Below are 24535 nucleotides of genomic sequence, written 5' to 3' on the forward strand. Positions count from 1 at the left end.
AGGCTAGCATCATTTTTTAAAGCACCACCTCCTCCTTCCCTACTGCCACCCCGACCCGGCTAGCATTGTTTTTCAGGACGCTAGCCGGGCCTTACCGCCGGCTTGTGCCATTCTATAAATATAACATTCGGCATGCGTCTGACCATGACGCAAGACGGCAGTAATGTTTTATGAGCAAAACCGTGTTGGTGCAGTTTTGCACCAAAAACTATAAATATGGACCTAAATGAGGCGGGTGGAACTTAATTTTGGCGTAGAGGGTACTCCGTTGTCATTGCCTCTATAGTAGAAGCAATGACAACTATTGTATGGTTCTCTATATAAAAATATGTCAATAACATTTTCTGTAGTTTAGAACATTAAAAAAATACAGATCATTTCAAATATAATATTATTTCATAAGTATGAATAGTAGCATATGTTGAGATTTCAAAATTTGAGGTGCTTAGTCTTGATAGCGAGTACCTATCTTATTATTAAAAACAATGAGGAAAGGTAGGTCTCAATAGTTTTAGCCTGAACATTTGCTGATTAATTTCCATCTCTTTACTAGGGTCACATTTTTAATAAACAAAGATTTATTTTGCATTTTATTTAGCCACGTTAGGTTTTTTAAACTTTTCTAAAGTGTGGGTAGATGGTAATGTATGCCCTCATCGTTATTCATTTCTTTAAATGACCAAGATGATACTCAAAGGTCTGCACCAGGTGACCTCTTTTAAAGAAGTTTATTAGACGAACTCAGAACCCAAATGAAATCTCTTTGAAAGCATGTTTTCAACTTTACGAAGGCAACATAAATATCGGAAGGTCAAGGGTGATGTTGGTTGGCTGGTCATTTTCCAGTATAATGGGCATAATGGGAATACTGGAAAGAGTGCCTTAAACTAGTCCCCTTTGGTAATGTTTCCCATTTATGTTGTAGGCAGTTATCAGCAGGCAAATTTCACATGGATGTGCAGAAAGTCTGAATGACCTACTCTTGGAATAACTACACGCGATGGGAGCCTGCACACTGAAGAACTAGAGTACAAATTGTAGCTTGTCCAGTTGTACCTACTGTAGTTGTCGCCCTTCTATCACCGTTGGGAAATAATGGTCTTACTGTGCAGGACAATGGAGCCGCTGTGTTCTGGCATGAATCCTCGACTTTCTGGATACGAATTATGGGAAAGTTCACCACAATCACCCCTCCAACTCAAAAAAACATTCCTTCTCCCAGCGCCAAGTGACTGATTGCCAAGCAGCTTACCACCATGCAAGCTGGCGCACTGCTTTCCATCATCCTGCGGCTGAAGTTATGAGTAATGCAAACATCATCCAGCCTTGAAAGTGGAAAGCAAATATGTTGTTCTTCGAAACAAATTAATGTTGATATTGCACTAGAAATGCCATTTGATGCAGGATTATATGAGCATGTGCTGAACTTCTGTTTTAGAAAAAAGAGACTGCTGGTGAGGTGGATGTAAAAAGGAAATAGGGAAGAGGGCATGGGTGTGATCATGTGACAGGGCATTTTTTATTTAAGTTCATATTACAATGTTCGCCAGATTGTATATTAGTGCTAAGCACAGAAAAAACAAAGCACTAACGGCAAGTAGCAGGACACTTAAGTCTTAATTGCCAAGTGAAACTGAATATGATCTGATGATGATGATGCTGTAGTGCGAGGACAATGCAATGCCAAGAGCCCAAGACTCCGGATGCTCTGTCTGCAGTGGGCACACTCAAAACATGGATCATCAGTAGGGAAAGAGATCCGGTTATTTGACATGCTCTTTGAACAAAATACAAGGCCTGTTTGTCACCAACAGGGAAGAGAACGATGGGCTGAAGAAACATAGTTAAACGTGTGGAGGCCACACACCAGTCCAAAGACCTTGTTCTGCAAACTTTGCAGCTCAAAGGCCAGGACGGTGGAGGTACGAGGTATAGAGTATGTCAGGAGACACGCAATGTTGAACCAATGTGTGTACTGAACTTGACAGTTATTGGATTTGACAATGCCTGGAGTACAACGAAGTATGTTTATAGTAACAGTTATCATTTATGTGGTGTGGGACAACTTCAAAGTTAACGATTTGAAGCAGGAGCCAGGAATGAACCATTTATAGTCAGTGAAAATGGTGGCAGACAGAGGCTATCAGATCCATCATGCTTGCCTTTGTTTATGCTCTGAACAGATAAACCATATTTGGTCTCTGTTATCAGTGTATGACCCCAACAGTACTGTTCCCAAGAAACTACTCCATATAAGTTTTCATCAGCATCAATACTATTGGTAACCCCATTGCAACTACCGGAGTTACTGCCAATTCACATCTCTTAAGCCTTTCCCCTCTGAAGAGGGGAGTTTCTCTTCAGGAGCAGAATATGTGAGTCAATGCAACTCTCTTAGTAAAAGTGGGCATTAATTACTAAGAGCTCAGAGGGGCATATTTATACTCTGTTTGTGCCGAATGTGCGTCAAAATTATTGATGCACAATCGACGCAAACCCTGCCCCATATTTATACTTTGACGTCCGACCCCGCAGGCGTCAAAATTCCACCATGTGCATCATTTTTTGGAAGGGGGAACCAGCCTTGCGTTAATTATATGCAAGGTGGGCGTTCCCTTCCAAAAAATGACTTTAAGGCCTGTGCCCCTTATTTATACTCTGGTGTCATTTTGACGCACAGGAGGGGGTGGGCCTTAAAAAACGGCGCACAGCCTGATGGGTGCCGTTTTTTTTACGCCTGGGTCAGGGCAGGCGTTAAGGGACCTGTGGGCTCAGAAGGAGCCCAGAGGTGCCCTCCCCTGCACCCAGGGACACCCCCTGCCACCCTTGCCCACCCCAGGAGGACAACCAAGGATGGAGGGACCCATCCCAGGGAAGGAAAGGTAAGTTCGGGTAAGTATTTTTTTCCGATTTGTTTTGTGGCATAGGGGGGCCTGATTTAGGTCCCCCTACTTGCCACTATGCCCAATGACCATGCCCAGGTTACATAAGTCCCCTAGGCATGGCCACTGGGCAAGGGGGCATGACTCCTGTCTTTGCTAAGACAAGAGTCATGTCAATGGAGGCTGGGCGTAAAAAAAAATGGCGCAAATCCGGTTTGAGGCCTGAATTTTGCCTCAGACCTGACTTGCACCGTTTTTTGACGCACAACTCCCATTTTCCCATACACCGGCGCTGCCTGGTGTGAGTCATTTTTTTTTACGCACACCAGTCCGCAGTGCCGGCTATCGTCATTCCATTAATAAGGCGCCCGCATGGCGCATTGGAATGGCGTTAGCGGCGGTAACATTTTTGACGCACAACTGCGTTGGCGCAGTTGTGCGTCAAAAAGTATAAATATGGGCCAGAGTGTTTTATAAGGCGGACCTCTAATCTTGGTAAATAGGTTGAGAAATAAATATTCACATTAACGAGTACTGGATAAGAAAAGGTGTCCATGACTAGGGGTAACAGCATCTGCTAGCAACTGCATCACGTTTGTAGATCAAATATACACTATTTAGCCAGAATTCCAATCACATTTTAAGAGATTGTGTTGAATTTGTGTGAGTTAGTCAGGATTTCTATAATATAACTAAAATGCAGCAACTTGATGCCAGAGGCTGTGGGTTATGTCCAATGACAGGGCTTTGAGTAATGTGAGGAGCTTCCTCCTGCCTTGAACATGTGGTTATTTGGCAACTAGAAATTGTGGGATGCCCACAAATATTCTGGAACCAAGGTAATCACTATAGTCTTATGTTTTCCAACACACTTCTCCCTGTTGGTGAACCATAGGTATATTATTATGATAAGTGCCGTTGCTGAGTGTAGCCTCAAATAATAAACATATGGGCTCTAGCCACAAGTGAGGGCACATAAGGAGAAAGGCGATCATAAGCAGCACGATTAACTGGTTTTAACTGCAATGTTGCTGTGAGCACAGGAATGTGCCAAGCATGGGTCCTTCAACTTCAAAATTGCCACGCTTGGTGACAGGCATTCAATGCAAACAAGAATTCAGAGATGAAGGTTTAAAAAATTTGACAGATTGTAAGAAAACTCACATCAGGTCATGCTTAGGCAGGCAATTAGATTAAGCCCCTACCACTTCTTGGCCCACTTTAGATTGTGCATAGGCAGGCTTCTAGACTGAGCCCTCTCCCACTTCTCAGCTCACTTAGATTGAGTCCTCTACCACTTCTTAACCCACATATATCATGCCTGGGCAGGTACTTAGAATGAGTCATCTTCCACTACTTAGTCCACTTTTGATTATGCATAGGAATGGACCTAGATTGAGTCCCTTCCATCAACTTAATCGACTTCAGATCATGCATAGGAAGGCACCTAGACTGAGTCCTTTACTACTTCTTAACTGGCTTCAGATTGTGCATAAGTAGGTACCCAGGTTGAGTCTTCTAGCATTTACTAACCCACTTCAGCTCGTGCACAGGCAGGCACCTAGACTGAGTCCTCTACCACTCCTTAACCCAGTTCAGATCGTGCATAGGTAGGCATCGGGATTGAGTCCTCTACCACTTCTTAACTCACTTCAGATCGTGCATAAGAAGGTGCCTTGATTGAGTCTTCTACCACTCCATAACCCTCTTAAGATCGTGCAGAGAGTACGATCTACAGCAAGTCCCAGCCACTTATTAGCATGACAACAATGAATAAATAAAACTAGGAAAACAATGATTTCTGGTGAGTTTGAGTGGTTTCTACAACACACTTCTTCAGTGTTCCAGAAGTGTAGTGATTTATTCACAACAAAGCAGTTTGAATAGTCACAAGAGTGACATCCCATCTCCTAAAATATGATTATGATTAATTATACAAAAATATTAGCAAACCTTGGTACAGAAGGTACCATATGCAGAATGTGATTTGAACTCTGCATGCTTAGTGCCAAAGTCTTGCTATTTCGCCACTAGTTTGGAAGAATGCGAGGGGCTTGTAAACTGTTTAGCAGATAAAGAATTATGGTGTTACAATCAAAGCAGCAGGCCACCATGTTGTATTAGGCAAGGGAATGCCTTGATTAGATGATGGGACTCGAGGGATGTATAGTAAGTAGTGTAGTGCCACAACAGGCATCTATGTCCACGTTGGCATCCCTGGGGCATTTTAATATTACAGCAGAGGTTAAAGACCCTTTTGCATTATGGATTTCACCAGCATGATCCCAAAGGTAATATCCTAATTTATATGGGGGCATAGAACCATGCAAATGGGGACACCCTTTGCTTGGCACCCAAAACATAATATATATGTGGACGCAATGTCCAAAGTAGCTGTATAGCATATGATGTAAAGTGACAGTGTTTCCTTCGATGTGGTCCCTTGGGTGTGGATAGTGGGGTTCCAGGAACTCCAAATTAATCTCTCTGAAGGGGGTGCGGTCACATTGCACTTGTTGGTGTGGGGATCCCTGCCCACCCCTTTCAAAGTGAAGCTGGGTGTCTACCCATAGTGGAAGGCAGACTGGCAGCTTCCAACAGCCAGACCACGTTTCACTAATGTGGTGTTTATCGTGCAGACGGTACTTTGGTGTGTGCATTAGTTACTCACGTTCTGGCCATCTGCATTATTCCATTAAAGTAAAATTTTGCTGCAAATGGTACATACTATGCGCTGTGATATAATGGCATCATTTGTGGAATTTTGTGTAACATGCATTATGTGGAATTCCTGAAAATCCATTAATTATGCTGGCGTAATTCATATTTCTTCCCGTCTACTAATAATGTACATTTCAAACCTAGAAAGATTTGAAATACATTTATTGAATGACTTCAGCTGTTCAATTATGTGTCCATGAGTGTCTGTGAGACATGTCAGTTTTGGTAAATTCATTTTACCTCGTGGTGCTATTTACAATATTGCTACAAATCCAAGAAGCAAGAATTCAAAGAGGGTTGGTGATGGAATACATACACTGAAAGATATTCCATGTTTGTGACATGGATTCTAAAATTAAACGAGGGAATATGTTCTTCCCTGTGCTGGCTAGGTACAGTACAATCTACAAAGTGTTATCTCCTACCCAGAGTAAGCAGAGGTCAGTACATATAAATCTGAACTTAATGACGCAGTCTGACAGTTGGTACCTGATTGCTTTCTGTGTTGAGGGTGTGTGACCAGGCCTTCTGCTTTCTTGCGATAGCACATGTGCAAAAGGAATGTGGCTCCCTACTCTTCAAGAGACAAGGAATAAATTGTGCTGCAGTTGTAACTCAGTTGGAGGCCTTGGTCCTGGGCAAGTCTGTCTCTGAAGGTGGGCCTGGAATGCTGTGCCTTCATGTTATGCGCATTGCTTTGAGTAGGAGATTTTGATCGATCAGTGGTTGACCTGATTGATACTTGATTTTTCTTATATGATTCTGTTTCTCTTTGATGTAGGTCCGTAAGCCCCAGTCTAAGTTTGTTCTAAGTCATGAAGTTGGAAAAGTCTTCAAAAAGTCAATTTGGTAAAAAAGTGATTAATTTTAATGTGAAATATTATTTCTGAGCTTTTTCACTTTTAACAATATGATGCTTGTGTAAAAGGAATCTGCTCAACAATTCACTCTACCTGGCAATGGGTTTCGGCCTGGCCTGGAATTCATCATTCATCAGTATCATCGCATCCGGTTGCTGACTTGTGCAGGTTTTTACAATCGATGGTTTTAATGGCTTCCTAATGCATTGGACCTTGGCCGAAAAGGGACTACAAGCAGCATGTAAGGCTGAGATGTGGTTTCCTGGAAGAATCTGCAGCTAGAGACACTGGCGCCCCACCACCCTGACCACAAAACCTCTAACAACCGTTAACATCACACCCGTGCAGTTCATCAGAATGGAACAGCGGATGGAGTGTAGAGTTTCCATGGAAAATGTCTGGTAGTCGCATTTCTCTGCCATCAATTGTAATTGGAGGAGACAGACAACCCCAAAAACTCTTGGAGAGAAACAAGTAAATCAAGCTTTTAGGCCACCTATATGACAAAAAGAGCATAGGATATTATATATTTATACCGTATTTCGTCGCTCTTGACTGTGACCTCTTTTTATAACTTCCTTTCCCTCATCAGCTACATTTTTTTTTTTTCCACCGAGACCTTGTGTTCTCTTCAGAATGATGTATGTTCCACTGCGTGGGCCTTAGCATGTACCCACACCAGCCTCTCATTGCGGATTAAACGAAAATCCCCTCGCTAACAATATAGGCAGAGTCTGCACAAGCCTGTAAAATGACCTGCACACAGGATTATATGAAATCAAGCATTGTTACCTAGCGCTGCTGCGGTTATTTACATCAAAGCCCTCATTGGCCACCCGCCAATTTTGTATTCTCTGCCAACCTTTATACTTTTTAATGTTAGTTTGCGCCACACTGCCCTCGAGGTTGCCTGTATTGCAAGATGTCTGCGGTGATTGCCTTTGTACAACTCTTCAAAGAAGAACAAGATTTTGAACCAATTGAAAAAGAGCATTATTAAATTCCCCATCAGAATGACGGCTAAATCTCGCTCACGACAAACCACAATCTGACACGATCCTAGAAAATGTAAAAAAAAAAATACGGATACCGTCCTCGGTGCGTTCGTTAAAAGTTTCCCCTGCCCTGCCTTTAGTCTACAGTACCCTTCGGCTATGCATATTTTGTGTAAAGCAAGGTTTACAGAGCCAGACACGGCTCATTCACACATCATTCCTCTTTTTCTTCCATCTAACTGAAAGCAAACAAAGACTGCGCAGAGCATAACTTGTGGGACGTGGAAGCGGTGTTACCTCATCTGACAGGAATCCACTTTGCTGCATTTCCAATAAACACAGCCAGTTTCCTTTGCCCAAACTTCTATTCCCAAACAAGAGCTAACACATGTCTGCTGGGGGGCCGGTTATCTCATGTTTTTTTCCATTGTCAACCTGACACGAAGCAGACTGTGTCTCCAAGAATGAAAACTCCTTGCGAGGAGAAAAGATACTGCTGTCGAGTCCCCTACCTAACCCATCAGAGTCAAGAGTGCTAAAATGTACCGGAGGCAGGGTTCTGAGGCAGACCCCATTGTGCTGAAACACAATCTGCATACACAGGCACACGAGGGGCAGCCCCAAGCTATTCGAACAAAATACTGATGTGCAACGCGGTCCACTGGCTGCTTTGTAGATATGTGCGGGCTAGGTTAAGTAAAGTGAGCGGGGGAGATCTTGGAATTCCAAGGCCCCTTCAGCAATATGGAATACAAAGGCACCGAACCAGGCACTGGCACATTTCCGGAGGGATAGTCCTTCATTTACAAAGGATGTTCTCCAGGGAAATTAAACAACCCCGTGTAAGACACATAACATAAGATACCCAGAAGGCTAGGTAACACAACTGGGAGTGCACAGTGTGGCTTTTCATGGAAGCTGGGTCATGGACCCCGCCCCTCCTTCATTGTGAGGAAGCTGGAGATTTTTCTGATGCCGGAAGCACTCCGAAATAACAAAACCTGCATGGGATCCATAGGATGCCTCGCATGCTGGGGCACCCACCAGATAGTGGTGGTCTACTGCACGGGTGCATACAAAACCCAGTGTGTGTCTGTACAGTGCACAAAGGGAATAGAGAATGTAATATGCTACCTGCTTAAATTTGCAGGAAATATAGGGGGGGGGGGAGGGGGCTATGCACCTGCTCCAAAATTGTGAGAGGTGGAATTAATCGACAATCTTTGGTTGGTAATTACGCCACCTGTGTGATAAATTTGAATATTGGTGCACCTCATGCAGAGTAATCATGCCACCATCCTCAGCTAGTATTGTGATATTATGCTGAATTACAAAACCAGCACAACATGTTCACCTCGTTCTGTGGCCTCTTTGGAGTAAATATACATCTAGAGAACCTGGCAATTGGTCTGTGGCACCACCCTCAAGAAGGAGTGCATGGCTTTACTCTTCTGCATCCATGGTGTGGAGTGAGGTTTCACAGTCCTCCTCTGCTGTGATAAGAGATGTGGTGGTATTCAAGTGCTTCAGCATCAAAGCAAGCTATGGTGTGGCCAGTGGGGAAGAATGGCTGTCACATCCTCTGCAACCAGACCCTACCACCACAACAATAAACTATATAATTCCGCTAAAACTTCTGAACAGCCAGCAGCTATTTTAACTTTTGAAATCGTAAACCTTTGGCAAGTTTCACAGCAACTATTCTTCTCTCAGAAGTCTGTTCTGGAGTCCTTTATTCCATACCCTGGGTGCTACATTAACAGAGTTATATTTTTTGAATAGTGTACTGCACACTGTCAGTATTCTACCAACAAATGTGCATCACTTCAATTACTTCTCTTCCAAATGTGTTTGTGTAACATTTCAAGGGCTTAATGACAAAAGTAATGCCATGCTTTCCTTCAGTCCGTGGAATTGGTAGTCATATTTGTGTACAAATGTGTAGCTACATGTTAGTTGGCAGCGTGTTGGGTGATTGCTTGTTGCATCCTCTGAACTGTTTCACACCTTGCATTGAGTAGGACATTCGATTTTTTTTCCTCCATATAGTGACTCAAAATGAAGCTTTATGAGTCTCCTTTCTGATTTTCAGAAATTACAGAACTATCTTCTGAACAGTTTTCACGTCATCATAATCCACGGAATACAAATGTTATAATATACTGCCTCAGAAAGGAAACTAGAAGAAAAAACATGCAACTGGGAGGAGACATCCCGGGAACATTTGACTGCATCAGGAGCAGTTACATCGTTTAAGTATTCATTTTCAGGTCGAGCATAGCAGCGTGCAAGCACTGCTTTTCTGACGTTTTGGCATATATCTGGCCTTTTAACCACGCCCACCTCACACCCATCACTACCACTCGTTCGTGGGCTTGCCCTTTCAAAAATCCTTTGATGACATTGGTAAATGGTTTACGGTTGCCCCTCCTTGGGGAGGTTTTTTTACCGCCTTGGCCATTGCCCCTGTTACATGGCTAATTACACTTTTGCAGATAAGTTTGACTGCAAGCAAACTTCTTTTTCCTTCTGTGTCTCTCCTTCACGCTGAGGGTCATGGCGACCATGGCCTTGTAAATCAGCTCGATTATGTGAAACTATTTTACTTTTCATTTTCAATTTATGTGGCTAGAAAAGTCCAGTTAGGAGTTTACAACCATAATAACTCTAATTCGAGCAGATGCTAGACCCATTGCATTGCAAATGCTTGTTCACTTTGGTGTTCATTGTGAAAAGTACAGATCGACTTTGAGAACAGACCAACACACTCAAGAGGGTGGTTTATCTCTGCTGACAATAGGGTAAGGGCAAGAAAATAGGAAACATTCAGTTAAAAAGGGACTGAAAAAAGAAAATACACATCTGAAGTAAAGTCAGTTACGAGGACTTTCTGATGGGAAACTATCTGGAAGAGCCACGTCTCCCAGCCATGACAGACCCTAGAGAGCACGGGTTAAGTCTATGCCTTGAAATAGAAAGAACACAGGAGAACAACTGGGCACCAAAATGGTGCATTATGAAAAGTGGGCTCAGGGTAATAGATGGACCCTTAGGCTGGGCGGTGTTTGCTGTAAAATGTTTTGTGCTGTAAACCCTGAGACATCCTGTATGTTTGTGGTCGCACTTATGTTCCTTGTGACTGCAAGAATAAATTACAAATTAGTAACTCACATCCCATGATAACCAGCCTAAGAGCATCATATGCAGGGAAAAAATGGACAGATGGGGGCTTGATTCTGCGCTGACAGCAGGGCATAACTGAGCCCCCGCAGCCCCTGCGGTATGGAGGGTTCAGGCATTCATGTCCCCTCACTCTCTAAGCCATGCCATTGCATGCCAGCTAAATGCGAGCAATGGCATGGAATAAGAAATAAACTTTCAGGAAAGCCACTGTGCTTTTGAGCCCATTCTTCAGGAGGACCCATCATTTTGCATTACACCACTTGCAGACACCCGCAAAGTATAAAACTCACTTCATCCCATCCCTGGATGTGACACAAATCTGTAGACAAAGCAAGCTGTTTCTCTCCATGCCAGACAGTAATATAAGACTATTTATAAAAAAGATGGAAAAGGTGAAAACATCACAGCTCAGCAACAAGTACAAGTGTGCTGCAGTAGACGTTTGAACATCCCCTTAGAGTTAAAGATGCCAGGAAACAAAGAGTCATAAGGGAACTTGGACAGCATGTTGCCCACATATTCCTGATGCTCTCATATCTGGCAGGCCTGCCCACTGTACTGAATGAGCAGATTGTTGCTTGAGTTGGTGCAGAATAAAACCACAGGGAAACTGCTGAGAAGGATCTATGATGCATTTGTGGCATAGAATGATCTGCTACACTTGGAAAGACCACTAAATTATATTTTGTATTCCTGGCTCCCATGTTTAAATCGTTCTGTGGCCTAACCCTCAACGACCACACCAAAACTATGTCTGCCTTTGTCAATTTTCAATTAGCCAGTCAATGAGGAAAATGGGTAATAACATGCCAGTGTCCTTCTTTATGAGAAAGGTGCCACCTGCAATGTGTGGAATTGAGGTTGTGACACACGTATAGATGGGAAACAACCATCACTTAGAGACTCCTGATCAATGCTGGAGTAATCATTCATCAATATACAGAAAACACGAGGATGTGGTAGAAGTCCACTTTTGCTCTTAAAAACCAGCTACCCATACAATCACATGTCGACCTTGTCTTCACTTTTCACTGGGTTTGTGCTACATAAATACCAGATACATAAATATCCCTTTAGGTTTCAGATGTAAATGACGCGCCCATTGAGCAACTACCTAAATGATAGCCAGCCTTAGATGGCTGCAGGTACCACCCCCATTCTATTCCACTGAAACCAAAGCATTTCTCAGTACTCTTACTCGTTTATTCATATTTGTGCCATCTTAATACCATAGTTTTTTCTTAAGACATCCCCTTTTTTTCTGAGGACCAGCAACAAATCCATAAGTGTCACCAGAGGCTCATTCCTCAACCTCTGAAATCGTGTACTTCTCAACTAAAAGTCCTCTGCAATATCTAACTTTTATCCCCATCATTGACTTCTCCTCTCTACAATCCAAACCTCCATTATTTCTCGGCTACATTAAATACATTTATTCCTGGCTACATGCCTTATTGTAGCTTTGAAGACATTTGATGTATCTCACAAAAAATAGTGCAGTTTTCAGTGACCATCAATGAAGGTGCATGGTGTGATAACTGCCTGTATTAGTCTCAAAGAAGTCAAACAAAAACATATCTGGCCTCCGAGCTCTTCATCTTTGGTGGTCTCCCTAGACCTGAAATTACTTACTAAAATTTGCAATTTCTTACAGTAAAATAGTGATAGACTAATCACAAGCATAGTCAGTAGCTGTGCAACTGATATTCTGGAATTCTCTCTCTCTTGACTTACGTCTAACTCGAATGTGGCTGTTAATTAACTTCCTATCTTTTTCAGTCAATTCATCTCTCAGTCCTAAATTAAAGAGTCTATTCAACAGAACCACGCCTTATCTATCTGTAAACCGAGGACCTGGTGTAGAGTCTCCTCTACATTGTTACTATGTGCTCTGCGTTGTGTATACCCTTAAGTCGCCGCCTCTTTCCTTTTAACTGCAGTGCATGCTCCTAAACATGGATTATTCTTCCACAAAAGGTGATCAGATAGTCTAGGGATTATCAGATCCATATAAAACATGAACATAAAATACTCAACAGTATGACCAACGCAAGACATATTCGGTTGTCCTGTTCATAATGCGCACTTGCTTTTAAGGTTGTACAGTTTGACTGTGTCACCTTCAGAAATAACGTTCAGCAGAATTAGTGAGCTATGCTGCTGGCTTGCAAGTGCTCTTTAAAATAGATGATTTTAACTGCCAGGGACTTGATTCCAACAATGCCATTAATTTTCATGTTAATGTATGCTACTGCGGATTAAGACATCATCACATAGCTCATACTAGAAGAGCTCTTCACATTAAAATGTCTTCCTTTAGTGGAAAGTGATCTGCATCAGGCTCTGTCAGTGACAGTCTTGTTTCTCCTGAAATGCCTCATTCTGCAACCTCAAAAATCCTTCAGTCTAAAAGGTATGTCCAACGATTTGGGGGCTAGCATACTTTTCGACTTTTTATTTACATTTGTTGTTTCGGTTAGGAAAGAGCTTTGAACGGTGGACAGTAGCCATCTGAATGTTGGAACCTTTTCCTATAGCCATGACATGAAGCACATGTTCCCATTACTCCAGTGTCCCCTCTCTGTTCCCTACCTCCATCACTACTTATAACTTCTAATGGAGGGACTTCCTCTGAGGGAGAGTGATGAATGCGTGGCTCTACTAAGCATACTAAAATGTACTGAATATTGTAATGACTATGACGAGGGAACATCGAGGGGCTGAGGGACGAAGCTGCCGAATCATACATATGAGTATTGAAAAAACACATTTTTAGATTTTTACAGAAAGTGCGAGGGCATCAGATATTGCTGGTGGGGGAAGAGAGGTCCACACCCTAGCTGCCACGGACGAAAAAACACCCACCTGCAGCATGGCTATCTCTAAACCGAGGGATAGAGAGACGAGAGGAGTAAAACTGTAAATTACACCCATGTATAGCAACTACCTCAGCAAATATCAGACTGGAGCCTTGGAGATCTTGTAATCTGAAAGGCTCCTGGGGTTCCTTGAGACGTCACCACGCTTCAGGAACAGTGGGCACTCATTTCTCGACCCTTTCACGATCTCTTTGGTTTTGTGCGTCGTTTTGAAAATGTGTTTCTGTTGGGAAGCTCCAGGACCCCATTGGCAGCAGCAGCATGGAATGGGAGCCACTCTCACGGATCTCAGATGTAACTCTGAGTGATTCTGGTTTAAAATGTGTGAGATTGTGAGGGCCGGACACTTTGAGGCATGCATCAAGTTACAGACTTCCCAGCAGTAACTGCTCTGAAACCATCAGCCGCTACTCACCTGACACTTTGCAAAATCACAGTCATGGTTAGGTTCTGGGCATTTTCAACACAGCTTAACGGAATGAAATACATTGCCAGTTCATGTTGAGTCACCATTTACCGTCATCCACTAACCGTTTATTAGACATTTTGCAACACAAAGAACAGAGATTTTCCCAGATCTCACTTGCAGACTTCGTGTAATAATTAGGCTGTGGGCACGAAGCACACTGGTTTCAGCGTTAATATACCACCTCTAGAAAACTGGTAAGACGGATAGTGCCTGTTCCAAATCATGAAAAGGGGTCTCTTGTTGGTTGATAAATAACTAGGCTTCTAAAAAAGACAGTCCTTTGAGGTCATCTAAAGAGAGAGGCTTGATCTGTCTGCATCAGAAGGTGAAAATGACCCCTATACATGGTGGTGGAAGCCACACACAGACATCCAACGTTTGACTTTTGCTGACAAATTATGAGTACCAATTAGCAATATTGTGGGAGCTCAAATTAGAGGTCATTAAATGTTTTGCAACTGAATACGGTGATTCTGGGAACAACACCTTCAGTTGTGATGGGAACTTTTAGCCCATGTAAAATGTTGTGATTGAAAGAGAGGAAAGCCGGTGCCGTCGATGTTCCGACAGCACCCTGGAAACGAAAGACTTGCCTGGGTTAACATCTCTGAAACTGTTGTGAATGCACTCACACAGCAAGCGAAAAGCATTTACCAGAACAGGCATATTTGGGTTGTGTTTGAACTTTTAATTCATCCTGCAAAGGAGTTATGTTAATTCATTAGCAGACTCGCACACAATAGACACTTAAATAGCATGTTAAGTGGCACGTGAATGTGTTAATTAATCAGGACTAATTCGTTTTAAATCATTATTTAGTTTAATCTAATAGATTGTGAGGGTTGATAGTCTAACTCTGGAAGATTTGTACGAATACATCTATGAGTACTTACTCACGATAATACAGTAAAATGTATTACCTTAGACAGATATGCCAGGAATAAGAAGCGCACTGAGTGGCAAGGTAGTTTCATGCAGTGCTTCAAATGGAAATGTAGAAGTGCAGGTACTCACTATTCAGAGTACCTGTTTGCCCTTGAGAAGTGCTGGCACTTCCCCATCAAATGTATTGGAACAGTGCTGAGAAGTACAGGCAGCTCTCCTTTCCAAATTAAAGAAGTGCAGGTACTCAGTGTCAGACAGTTCCTGCCCATTTAAAGCACTGTTTACATATGTCTGTTCAGATATTCCAGTAGATGGGATTTATTGAAAACCAAGGCGTGTGTTAGTTAAGTCATCAGAGGAATGTCTGGGAAAGCTAGAGACGTTTTGCCACACTATTTAGAGCTTTCACAACTTTTACCGATGAAGAAGACATTTTTAATGAGGAAATTACCATGTCCGGGTTTAACCAAACATATGCTTTGTAAACTAATCGCCCCCCACTCTGTCTAAACATCTGTGGCTCTATTTCGTGAAATTATGCCCAGCCTGGCTGGTGTGGTAAAGAAGGGTGCAGTGGAATCACACAAACAAATCTCCCTCCTCTCTGCCACAAGGAGATTGGCGCCATTTTCTAAAATATGGCATAGTCTGTCTCGGGTGGTATAGGCGGGGGCAAACAAACTAATCGCCCTCAACTCTGCCAATGCATCTGTGACTTTCTTTCAAATCTTGCCTGGCCTGGCTGGTGTGGTTAAGAACTGCGGAGGGGAATCACACAAACTAACCACACTCCACTCTGCCACAACAACTGTGGCGCCATTTCATAAATTACAACGCAGTCTGGCTGGTGTGGTATAGGGAGGGTCACAGAAACTAATCTCCTTTCACTCTGCCAATGCATCTGTGGTCTCATTTTGTAAAATGATACCTCTCCTGGCTGGGGTGGTCCTTCGGGGGTGGGCAGAGGGAAATCACACAAACTGTCACCCTCTACTCTAGTGCTGCCCCGCCTTCCTGGGGCGGTATCAGTTGGCTGGGGAGGGGTTGTTGGGGGGGGGGGTGTTCTCACAAACTTATCATCCTCCCCTCAACCAACATATATGTGGCCTGAGCTCATAAAATGTTGCCTTGTCTGGCTGGTGTGCTATAGGCAGGGTCACAGAAACTAATCTCCCTTCACTCTGCCAATGCATCTGTGGTCTCATTTTGTAAAATGATACCCCTCCTGGCTGGGGTGGTCCTTCGGGGGTGTGCAGAGGGAAATCACACAAACTGTCACCCTCTACTCTAGTGCTGCCCCGCCTTCCTGGGGCGGTATCAGTTGGCTGAGGGGGAGGGGGTGTTGGGGGGGGGGGGGTGTTCTCACAAACTTATCATCCTCCCCTCAACCAACATATCTGTGGCCTGAGCTCATGAAATGTTGCCCTGTCTGGCTGAGGTGGTTAAGGGCAGAGGAGGGGGAATCACACCAACTAGTTCATGGTTGTAATAGACACAGCCCTGACTATCTCACATGCCTGATCCACAGACCATGATAACACAGGATGGGGCTCAGTCCTGATTTCCATATCACGTGCCTCCATGCAGTCAAGAATCACTGGTGGAAATGATGTAGTGGCAGAAAGATGTATTGCCAGCAAACTCTGCCAGCAGTACAAGAGTGCAAATACCGCCCACTCCATTCCCGAGTTATCCCTCACGTTATCCTTTATGTAATTATACGGGCAGCACCACTGTATCCCTCAGAAGGGCCATGATGTTGCTCTTTTGCTATTTGTTAAGGGGATGGCATCCAACTTAAAATTAGGGCAAATACAAAAAGAGGAAATTTGCACCGTTTAATATTCAGTGAATAATATATATTCTTGTGGCAATCTCCATATGGTTCAGCTCTCTCAAGGCCTTTTACTGGGGGCAGAGAGGGTGTATTTCAAGTGCCAGTGCTCCAGAGGCAGTGTGAATGCCCACTGACACTGATCAGGCCTTCATTCTTGGGGAATCTTTCACAAATCACAGTGGAACGGCGAGATGAGCGAGTGAGCGAGTTATAGAGTGAGTACATGGGAACTATTACACAGGACGTCGTGTTGAGTGATGTGCAGACGGTCCCGGGGATGTCTCTCCTATGAAAATTATTAGAGATTATGTTTTACTCAGTTTTGTTCCCGCTTTATCAAAGAGGTTGCATAATGCACACCACTTCCGCCTGTTCATTCTGTGGTGAAATGTGTCTTGCAGACTAAAGCAAACATTGCAATCATCTTGCGCCTTTTTGCTAGACCCACTGCCTGGCTCTGTATCACCGGGGCAATTTATTTACAATCTCGGGCCTTGATTCAAAACACAAGGCATTCTGGGAGTCGTGGCCGGGTTCACAAACTGCATAGTATGGCCTGAAGTACAGTTTACAGGGGTTTGAAAAAGAGGAGCGCTGGGCTCCTCGAATAGTGCCATGGCAACCCGAGGTATTTACCACCCTTCTGTTTGATTCTCAGACGATACACAGCCCTGGGGTCTTTATACGCAGACTGTTACATGCGGTGTTTCTTTCCAGGCGTTTGGTTAAGTGTCTAAAGCAAACTCTTGGGGGGCCGCTCCCTGGGTACACGGCGCTGATGCAGTGACAGCCATGTTGTGCTGATGGCACGGGTCCACCAGCTGAGACGTTCCAGAGCCTTGGCCGCGGCTTTGCCTTTTCCGTGACTGTATGATCTCAGAAAGTGCAGTGGGCTGCCAAAGGGCGTCAAAATCGAACCATGTTTGACGGTGTCCTGCAGGATTTGGCTGACTTGCTTCCCTCCTAAGCTTTCTATTCCATCTCCTCTGCCACTTGAAACTTAGCAACGGCAATATGCCTAACATCTAGCTCTTGTCATCGAAATGCACCAACCTGGAGAGAACTGGGTCAGAGAGTCTCTGGCAGAGACATGTCATACATTGATACATACCATCCTACATTATCTCGCAAGGTGTGGCTCTCCTGTTAGACACGCCTACGTCAATGTTTGTTACCCCTTCGGCTTTATCACAGAGCGTGACACCCTCTAGGGCACTGCCACATCCTTAAACACTAGACTGCTTTATCAAAGACGGTGTGGCACTGACACCTCTAGACCAGAGTGCTTTATCGCAGAGGGTGTCACACTCTCAGGCACGGCTCTATTGGTGCACTCCTGACTAATTTACGGGTGAGGATGTACCCCTTTTAAGGTGTTTTACATAGCGCTGCTGTGTAGTGACGCAGCAGTACCTGTTTCTTAAAGTTTCACCCCTGTGGTAAAGCAGCCCTCAGGCACTGCCGCCACACTACATACTCTGCTGCATCATCATAGACAGTGTAGCGCTATATTCGCCTACTTTACCACAGGAGTGAATATTTGACTGATAGGCACTGCTTGTTTGAAGTACAGGCACTGCTGCGTCACTAAATAGCAGCGCTATGTAAAACACATTAAGAGGGTTACACCAATAGTTTTTAGAACACACCTTAGAAACGAGTAGGGGTTGGGGATACGGGTGCTGAGTCAACGGGCATGCAGTAGTTTAGAATAGACGGGTACCCCTGGCAAGGTAACGCACGTCCTCCATCGTGATAAGTCGCCAATGGCTGACATGCAGATTATTGTGCAGCTTCTGAGCAGACATACTTGGAAGTAACACTTTTACTTTGTTACTTACAAAAGAAAGCCAGTGGAAGTCATCTTGAGGATTTTGGGGGCCCCGGGAAAATAATATTTCGGGGGCGCTTGTTAGGGGCAACTTTTAATTGCATTACCCATGTTTTACAAATTCAAGCCCCAGGTCGCCTAACAATATTGAATTATACGTTAAAGTTTGAGACAGAAATACACAAAAGTGAGCTCGAGAGAAAGTGTATTTCCACAGGGGAGCCTTTGGAAGGTGGGGGCCCCGGACAACTGCCCACTTAGCTTCTGCCTTAAAGCGTCTCTGGTCAGTGGAAGGCACCTGTGTGCTAAACAGGGAGGTCCTTACATACAACCTGGGCCTCGACATGGAACCACTCAAGGAGGCTAGGTTTCCTTTCTGCTGCGCGTCACAGTAGAGTTTTTTCATTATTTGTAACTATCCACCTCATTAGTCTCAAACCGACCAACGCGCTACACTGACTAGCTCTAAAAAGACGTTTGTGAGTTTTAAAATGAGTTGAGTATCGTCCCTCTCTGAACGGCAACGTCATGTTTAACGTTGACTGACCTGCTGACAATGGCATTATTCTGAGGTTTTGTTAACCTGTAAACTAATTCTGCGGCATAATATGAAGGGAACAAACAGTTACTTGTCCTTTGTCAAAATGTCACCCACTGCTGAGCTTATTAGTCTTTTAGCAATCGAAGGCACTTGATAATTTTTAATATTCTTAGATAACTACGTGTAGTAGTATGACGTGACAACGAAATACAGAAATGGGGCTGGAATTTCCCTAGCTGCATCCTACACATTTTACATGCAGGAGAAGTTAAGGGTACCATCTGTTAATCAGAAGAAAAAAAATGCAAACCCAGCCTTAACAACTGGAGATCACCGATTCATTAAATTGCGTTTTAACGTTTTCTAGACTGACTTGTGAAACAAGGGCATTTGTGATATATTCAAAATGTGCAAAGCGGCCACACCCAAAATGGCGCATCCGCCGCAAACAATGAAACACAATGGGAGTCATCCTGGGTGCCAGGTTTTCGCACAGCTTAAGAACAATGAACGCCATTGCTCCAGAATGCCCGTTCTTATGGTTGTATAAAATGTGACAAAACCATCTTACCCAATTGCTGCATGATATCAAAACGTACTACCTGCAAATATTAGAAACGACGCAGTGCAGCTTTGAATGTTATCAATACCCCCACAAAAGCCATTCACGCACCTTTTTCTATTTATGAGATGTTTTCTATTCCTAGAGATGTCTTAGGGTGGGATAGATCATTGGATCAAACTTTGCTGCGCATGCAGTAGGTAATGGTTCAACCCTGAACCAAGCGCAAGTAGGTTAAAAGTCCTGTTTCAGAGATGTACCTATATAATGTGGCCAGCAAGTGGCGATGCTGCGCTTTATTCCACCAACGGAGACTACAAGCACAGTGAAGCGCTGAGACAAGGTGTGCACTGTCATTGGGGAAGCTCTAACATCACCCCCTTCGTGTCCTGTCAGAATGTACCCCACGCACACGGTTAATCTTATGTTAACAATTCATACCAAATGCGTATGCCTTAAACTTTGCTATGGTGGAGTACTTGGAAAGAGTGAGTGTCCTTGTGCCTACAAGTCGCCCACCCCACCCCGCTTCTGTTGGTGTGCGGGGGCAGGTGGATTCTTTAGGCCTCCTGCGATGTGCATCATACAGCTCCTCGAAGGAGCAGCCCGAAGATGTAGCTCCTCGAAGGAGCTACATCACGCCTTGTGACCACGAAAGCTTCAGGTGGCATGTCATCAGCTGATTCTATCGCCGCAGGCAGCGGTGGTCTGTGAGTGTGTGTGGGGGGCGCGTCGGGATCTTGACATTGCTTTGGGAGGGCGTCTGCCGACTGAACCAGATGAGGTGCGTTTGAAGCACGCCGTGCCTCTCCGGCATAAACAGTCACCGCGGACAGCATTCCCTCAGTTATTTCCCTTTAAAAAATAAAAAGCTCAGCACTTCATCTGAGTCTATGTGAAATGTTGAGTAAGCATGCGTAGGTGTCTCTCGACCAGCATTAGTGCACGGAGTAATATGTTCACAGGCTGCTCGGTACACGAATGGGGCTATTTAGCAAATAATTATACCACAGAAGCCAGTTGGAGACGGCGTATTGGAACGCAACATGCGCGGGTACCAGCGTTGACAGAAGTGTGCATTAACCCCTCCCCAGCCTGTAGCAGTTGGCAAGTCCCTTTCGAGAATCGCTTGCGAACCTGTGAGAACACGTGCATGCTTCTTAGCAACAGGTGAAACATAAGCAGGGCACATGCATGTAACAGCAAAGCTTTGCTGCCAGAGACTGCTCGGTGACAGATTTGGAAAACACAAGAATGCGTCTTGTTACTGTAGAAGGAAAGAATGGAAAGACAGGGTTAGTACAAAGAATAATGCGCGAGACCTACTCACCGTCCTGCTGTGCCGAAATAATGGAAGGATGAAAAACTGCCAAGCCTATCAGGGCCACTAGTTGCACGAAGCTCATCATGTCTAAATATTAGACATGAGACTCTAAGTGCAAACAAAAAGGGAAATAAAAAGGGGAATTTAAATTAGCACCATCAATTGTTCCCTGCCCTTTCAGTACTGGGCCCTCCTGAGAACACAGCCACCGGGATTCCTCTGCTCTGCCCTTAAATAGGGAGCACGTTGGCTCCCCTCGGCTCCCAGCCCCTTTTTTGAAACATGAGAGGGGCACCCATCCCCTCCATGGAGGGAGGGATGATTAATATTTCTTTTGGCCCTATGGAAGAAAGAGTCGTGCGGCAGCCTAAGAAATCGAGCACATCTGGATTAGTGCTGTGCATGTCTTCTGCTATCTGTGTATTTGAGGATAGTGTACGGCGCACTTCCCCGGGTGGTTCGGAGTGCACCGCTCGAGCGTGTGCTGTCCACACACGGACCAACTGAGAGTCCATGTGCCCACCAATGCATTCACATCACATGCCAAGCAGATGTTCCAGCGGGGTTACAGACAGTGATTGGGGGAGTTCATTATTCGGCCGCGATGCACCTATATCTCCTTCATTCCAGAGGCAAAGTTTGGGACTTGTGTTCCCCCAGTAACTTCAGACTCGGCTGCTTTTAGAAAGTGATAAGTGACCGGGTTCGTTCTGTATGACAAATACTATTCGTCTTTTCCCAACGCACGGCTCCACTACCCATTTTTAAACGAGATGCAGACCAAAGCATTCTTTTTTTTGTTTTCTTTCTTCTTTTTTTGTGTCATACGTGTATCTATGTTTTAGAATGCATGTGCGCAAGTACCACAGTGCTAAGGATCGGAGCTATGTTGCTGGCACTGGAGGCTGGAGTACGCTAGACATCACTATGAAAGTGCAGAGAATTCCACTCTATGTGCCTTCACTTGCAAAATCTCAGATCTGTTCAGGGAGATAGTTACTATAGCGCAAACTGATGCCAACTGTGCTTGAACCGGAAAAGTCCGAGAACAGCAAACGTGGCGAACGACCACCCGACTGAGACCATCAAACACACAGCTGAAAGCCAGGAGAGAGACACAGATGAGACGTCTCCCAGTACATGAGTCACAGCTCTGTAGGCAAGAGGATGCAAGGGGGGGAGGGAGTGCAAGATAAACCTGATGTACACTTAAACCACACGATTATAACAGACACTATGCAGGAGACACATACCACCCCTGCCCCTGGGGCTCTGTACCACAAATCCCATGTCCTTGACCTGTACCGGAATTGTGGCTTTTGATGTCACTAATTGTTTCTCAAGGGTGCATATAAGCAACCAGGAAGCACTGGAAGCCTTAAAAAAACTTAATGTAAGAAACTCCCAGGGACGGGGAATGTGCTAGGTTAACCAAATATCTTTATAAGTGCTAGTGATAAGACCCCACAACACCTGTGAAGGGAAGGTACCAGAGAGTCAATCTAATTACTTCCCTAAAGAATCCTTGTGAATTGGTTTAGCAATGTGGGTTGAATGCACGGCAAATGACTAAGAGACAGGCAACAGTGAGACTCCAGTTGTGCCACTCCACCTCTTTGTCCACCCCCCCCCCCCCATCACGAGGGGGATGTACGATGGTCTATCCTATGGCAGAGTCACTGCTAGCTTCACTTTTCTGAACACTATCAGACAGTGGTGGTGCCACAGGAAATTTCATTTCCAGTGGAGGACTCCCCACCCGCGGAACTACCACTGACTTGCTGGCACAGTATGGTGGCAATTCCTCTGGCAGAATCTCATCAGGCAGAAATTCAATTTTTAAAGGAAAGTGTGTCACCAGTGCATTATGTGGTTTACACATTTACACCTTTTCCAATAGTACTATACAAGTTCCTACAAAATTGAGAAACATCTTTAGTTTTTTTGCAAGTAAAATCAATGGGGAGAAAGATTATCATAGAAATTTAGGGCAACCTATTTCATCATTAGTGCATGAATGAAACAGTCTGGAGAATACTAAGGGCCTGATTTATAGAATATATATATGTATTTGGTTAATGCACAATCTTCCTAAAAGCAATTATGTTATGTCTTTAATAAATTTACCTTCTAAATGACGATTCTCAACCAGAGGAATTATCATTGCCATTGTTAGGGAAACTACTTTTCAACCCTCCTCAGAGTGACGCAAAGAAAACAAAAACACCAGACAAGGCTCCAGAACAGATGAAATGTTTTCATGAGTTACCAAGGTTTATTGGCATGCCAAGGCAGAAGGCAGACGCACATCCCAGTGTTGCGTCTCACAAGATGAATCTTCTGCCCTGAAGCATATAAGTCATACACTTATATATGTTAATAAGTGCTGTTACATCAAAACCCCGAAAGGGGACATAGTCCAGACATGGGCACGCACATACAAAAGAAATGCTGCATATACAAAACATAAAGTCCATAGGGTAAAAATATACATAATGCAGTGTGAGCATGAACAAGTGAACAGACAACAGGTGGTCCCTAAAGAAAAGGGGGCTGGGTTGCTCACTGGCTGAACTTAAAGTGTGAGACTGAGCTAAACTTAACAACGTGGCTTGGAGAGGTTTGTTTGCACAGCTGGCATAGGTGTCAGAGAGGTCTGTAGGGAAGTCTTGGAGAAGTTCCACATAGTAATGTGGATGAGCTGGTTCAGCTTGTGAATGAGATGAGCAAGTGTCTTTGAAAGAGGAAAGAATAAATAGCTTACTGGGATTCAGATAATGGAGGGGAGAATTGGAACTAACTATAGGTACATACGTGGGAATATATTTTTCTCAACAATACCTCCTTTTTGATAGAAATATCATACATGATTGCAAAAATATATTCTACATACATGGCAAGCATAGTAATAACAACGTATCAATAAAATACATATCCTCAGATGGCATTACACATTTTTTTAGAAGAAATACAGATATCATCTCGCTATACACCTATGAGATATTCATTATTCAAACATAATCAAAATTATATTCTAGAATCTAATCTAATGCATTCATGTGTTATGGGTCAATAGCCATTAAATCAAACATTTCTTTGTTTGCTTCATCTACATCTTGTTGTATTCTAAGATATCTGTGGGCTAGCTCCTGCTCTGTAGGAGGTAGAACTTTAACTGCAGAAATCGAATAGATGCTCTTACTACAGAATTGCTGGAGCATGGCAAAAGTGATATAGATATGAAAGTCTTTCTGTTACTCAGTTCTAAGCCACTTTCTCTAATTGTCAGTAAGGCAGTGGCTCGCAGGGTGCTGTCCTCTGCTTCTCCTACTGGTCTGCAGCCGTCTTGTTCAGGGGCCACTTCACGGACCTGCCCTGCGGTGTCCTTTTCAGACTATTTTTCTGCAGGTGTGACCATCACCTTTCTTCGAGACTATGTCGTGTGCTTCATTCAACTGCATCAGCTGGTGTCACCTGACACTTGATGAGGAGCTCTCAGCGTGGCTCTTAGGAATGGTCTGGTCTGTTTCCCCTTTTCTAGTATGTTGCGCTGCTCCACGGCTTGC

General features: G+C 44.0%; 1 protein-coding gene across 1 annotated transcript in view; it reads right to left on the reverse strand.

The window, feature by feature from the left end:
• The window catches only part of COL3A1 (collagen type III alpha 1 chain), a 124095-nt gene extending 102908 nt beyond the window's left edge, over nt 1-21187 (reverse strand). The window contains exon 1 of the mRNA XM_069225930.1: nt 20976-21187. Within this exon, the coding sequence (XP_069082031.1) occupies nt 20976-21054 (79 nt within the window). The 5' untranslated portion in view covers nt 21055-21187. The remainder of the gene's footprint in view (nt 1-20975) is intronic.
• Nucleotides 21188-24535: the final 3348 nt, after the last annotated feature.

This window comes from Pleurodeles waltl, chromosome 3_1 (assembly GCF_031143425.1).
Source record: "Pleurodeles waltl isolate 20211129_DDA chromosome 3_1, aPleWal1.hap1.20221129, whole genome shotgun sequence".
In the NCBI taxonomy this organism is placed as follows: domain Eukaryota; kingdom Metazoa; phylum Chordata; class Amphibia; order Caudata; family Salamandridae; genus Pleurodeles; species Pleurodeles waltl.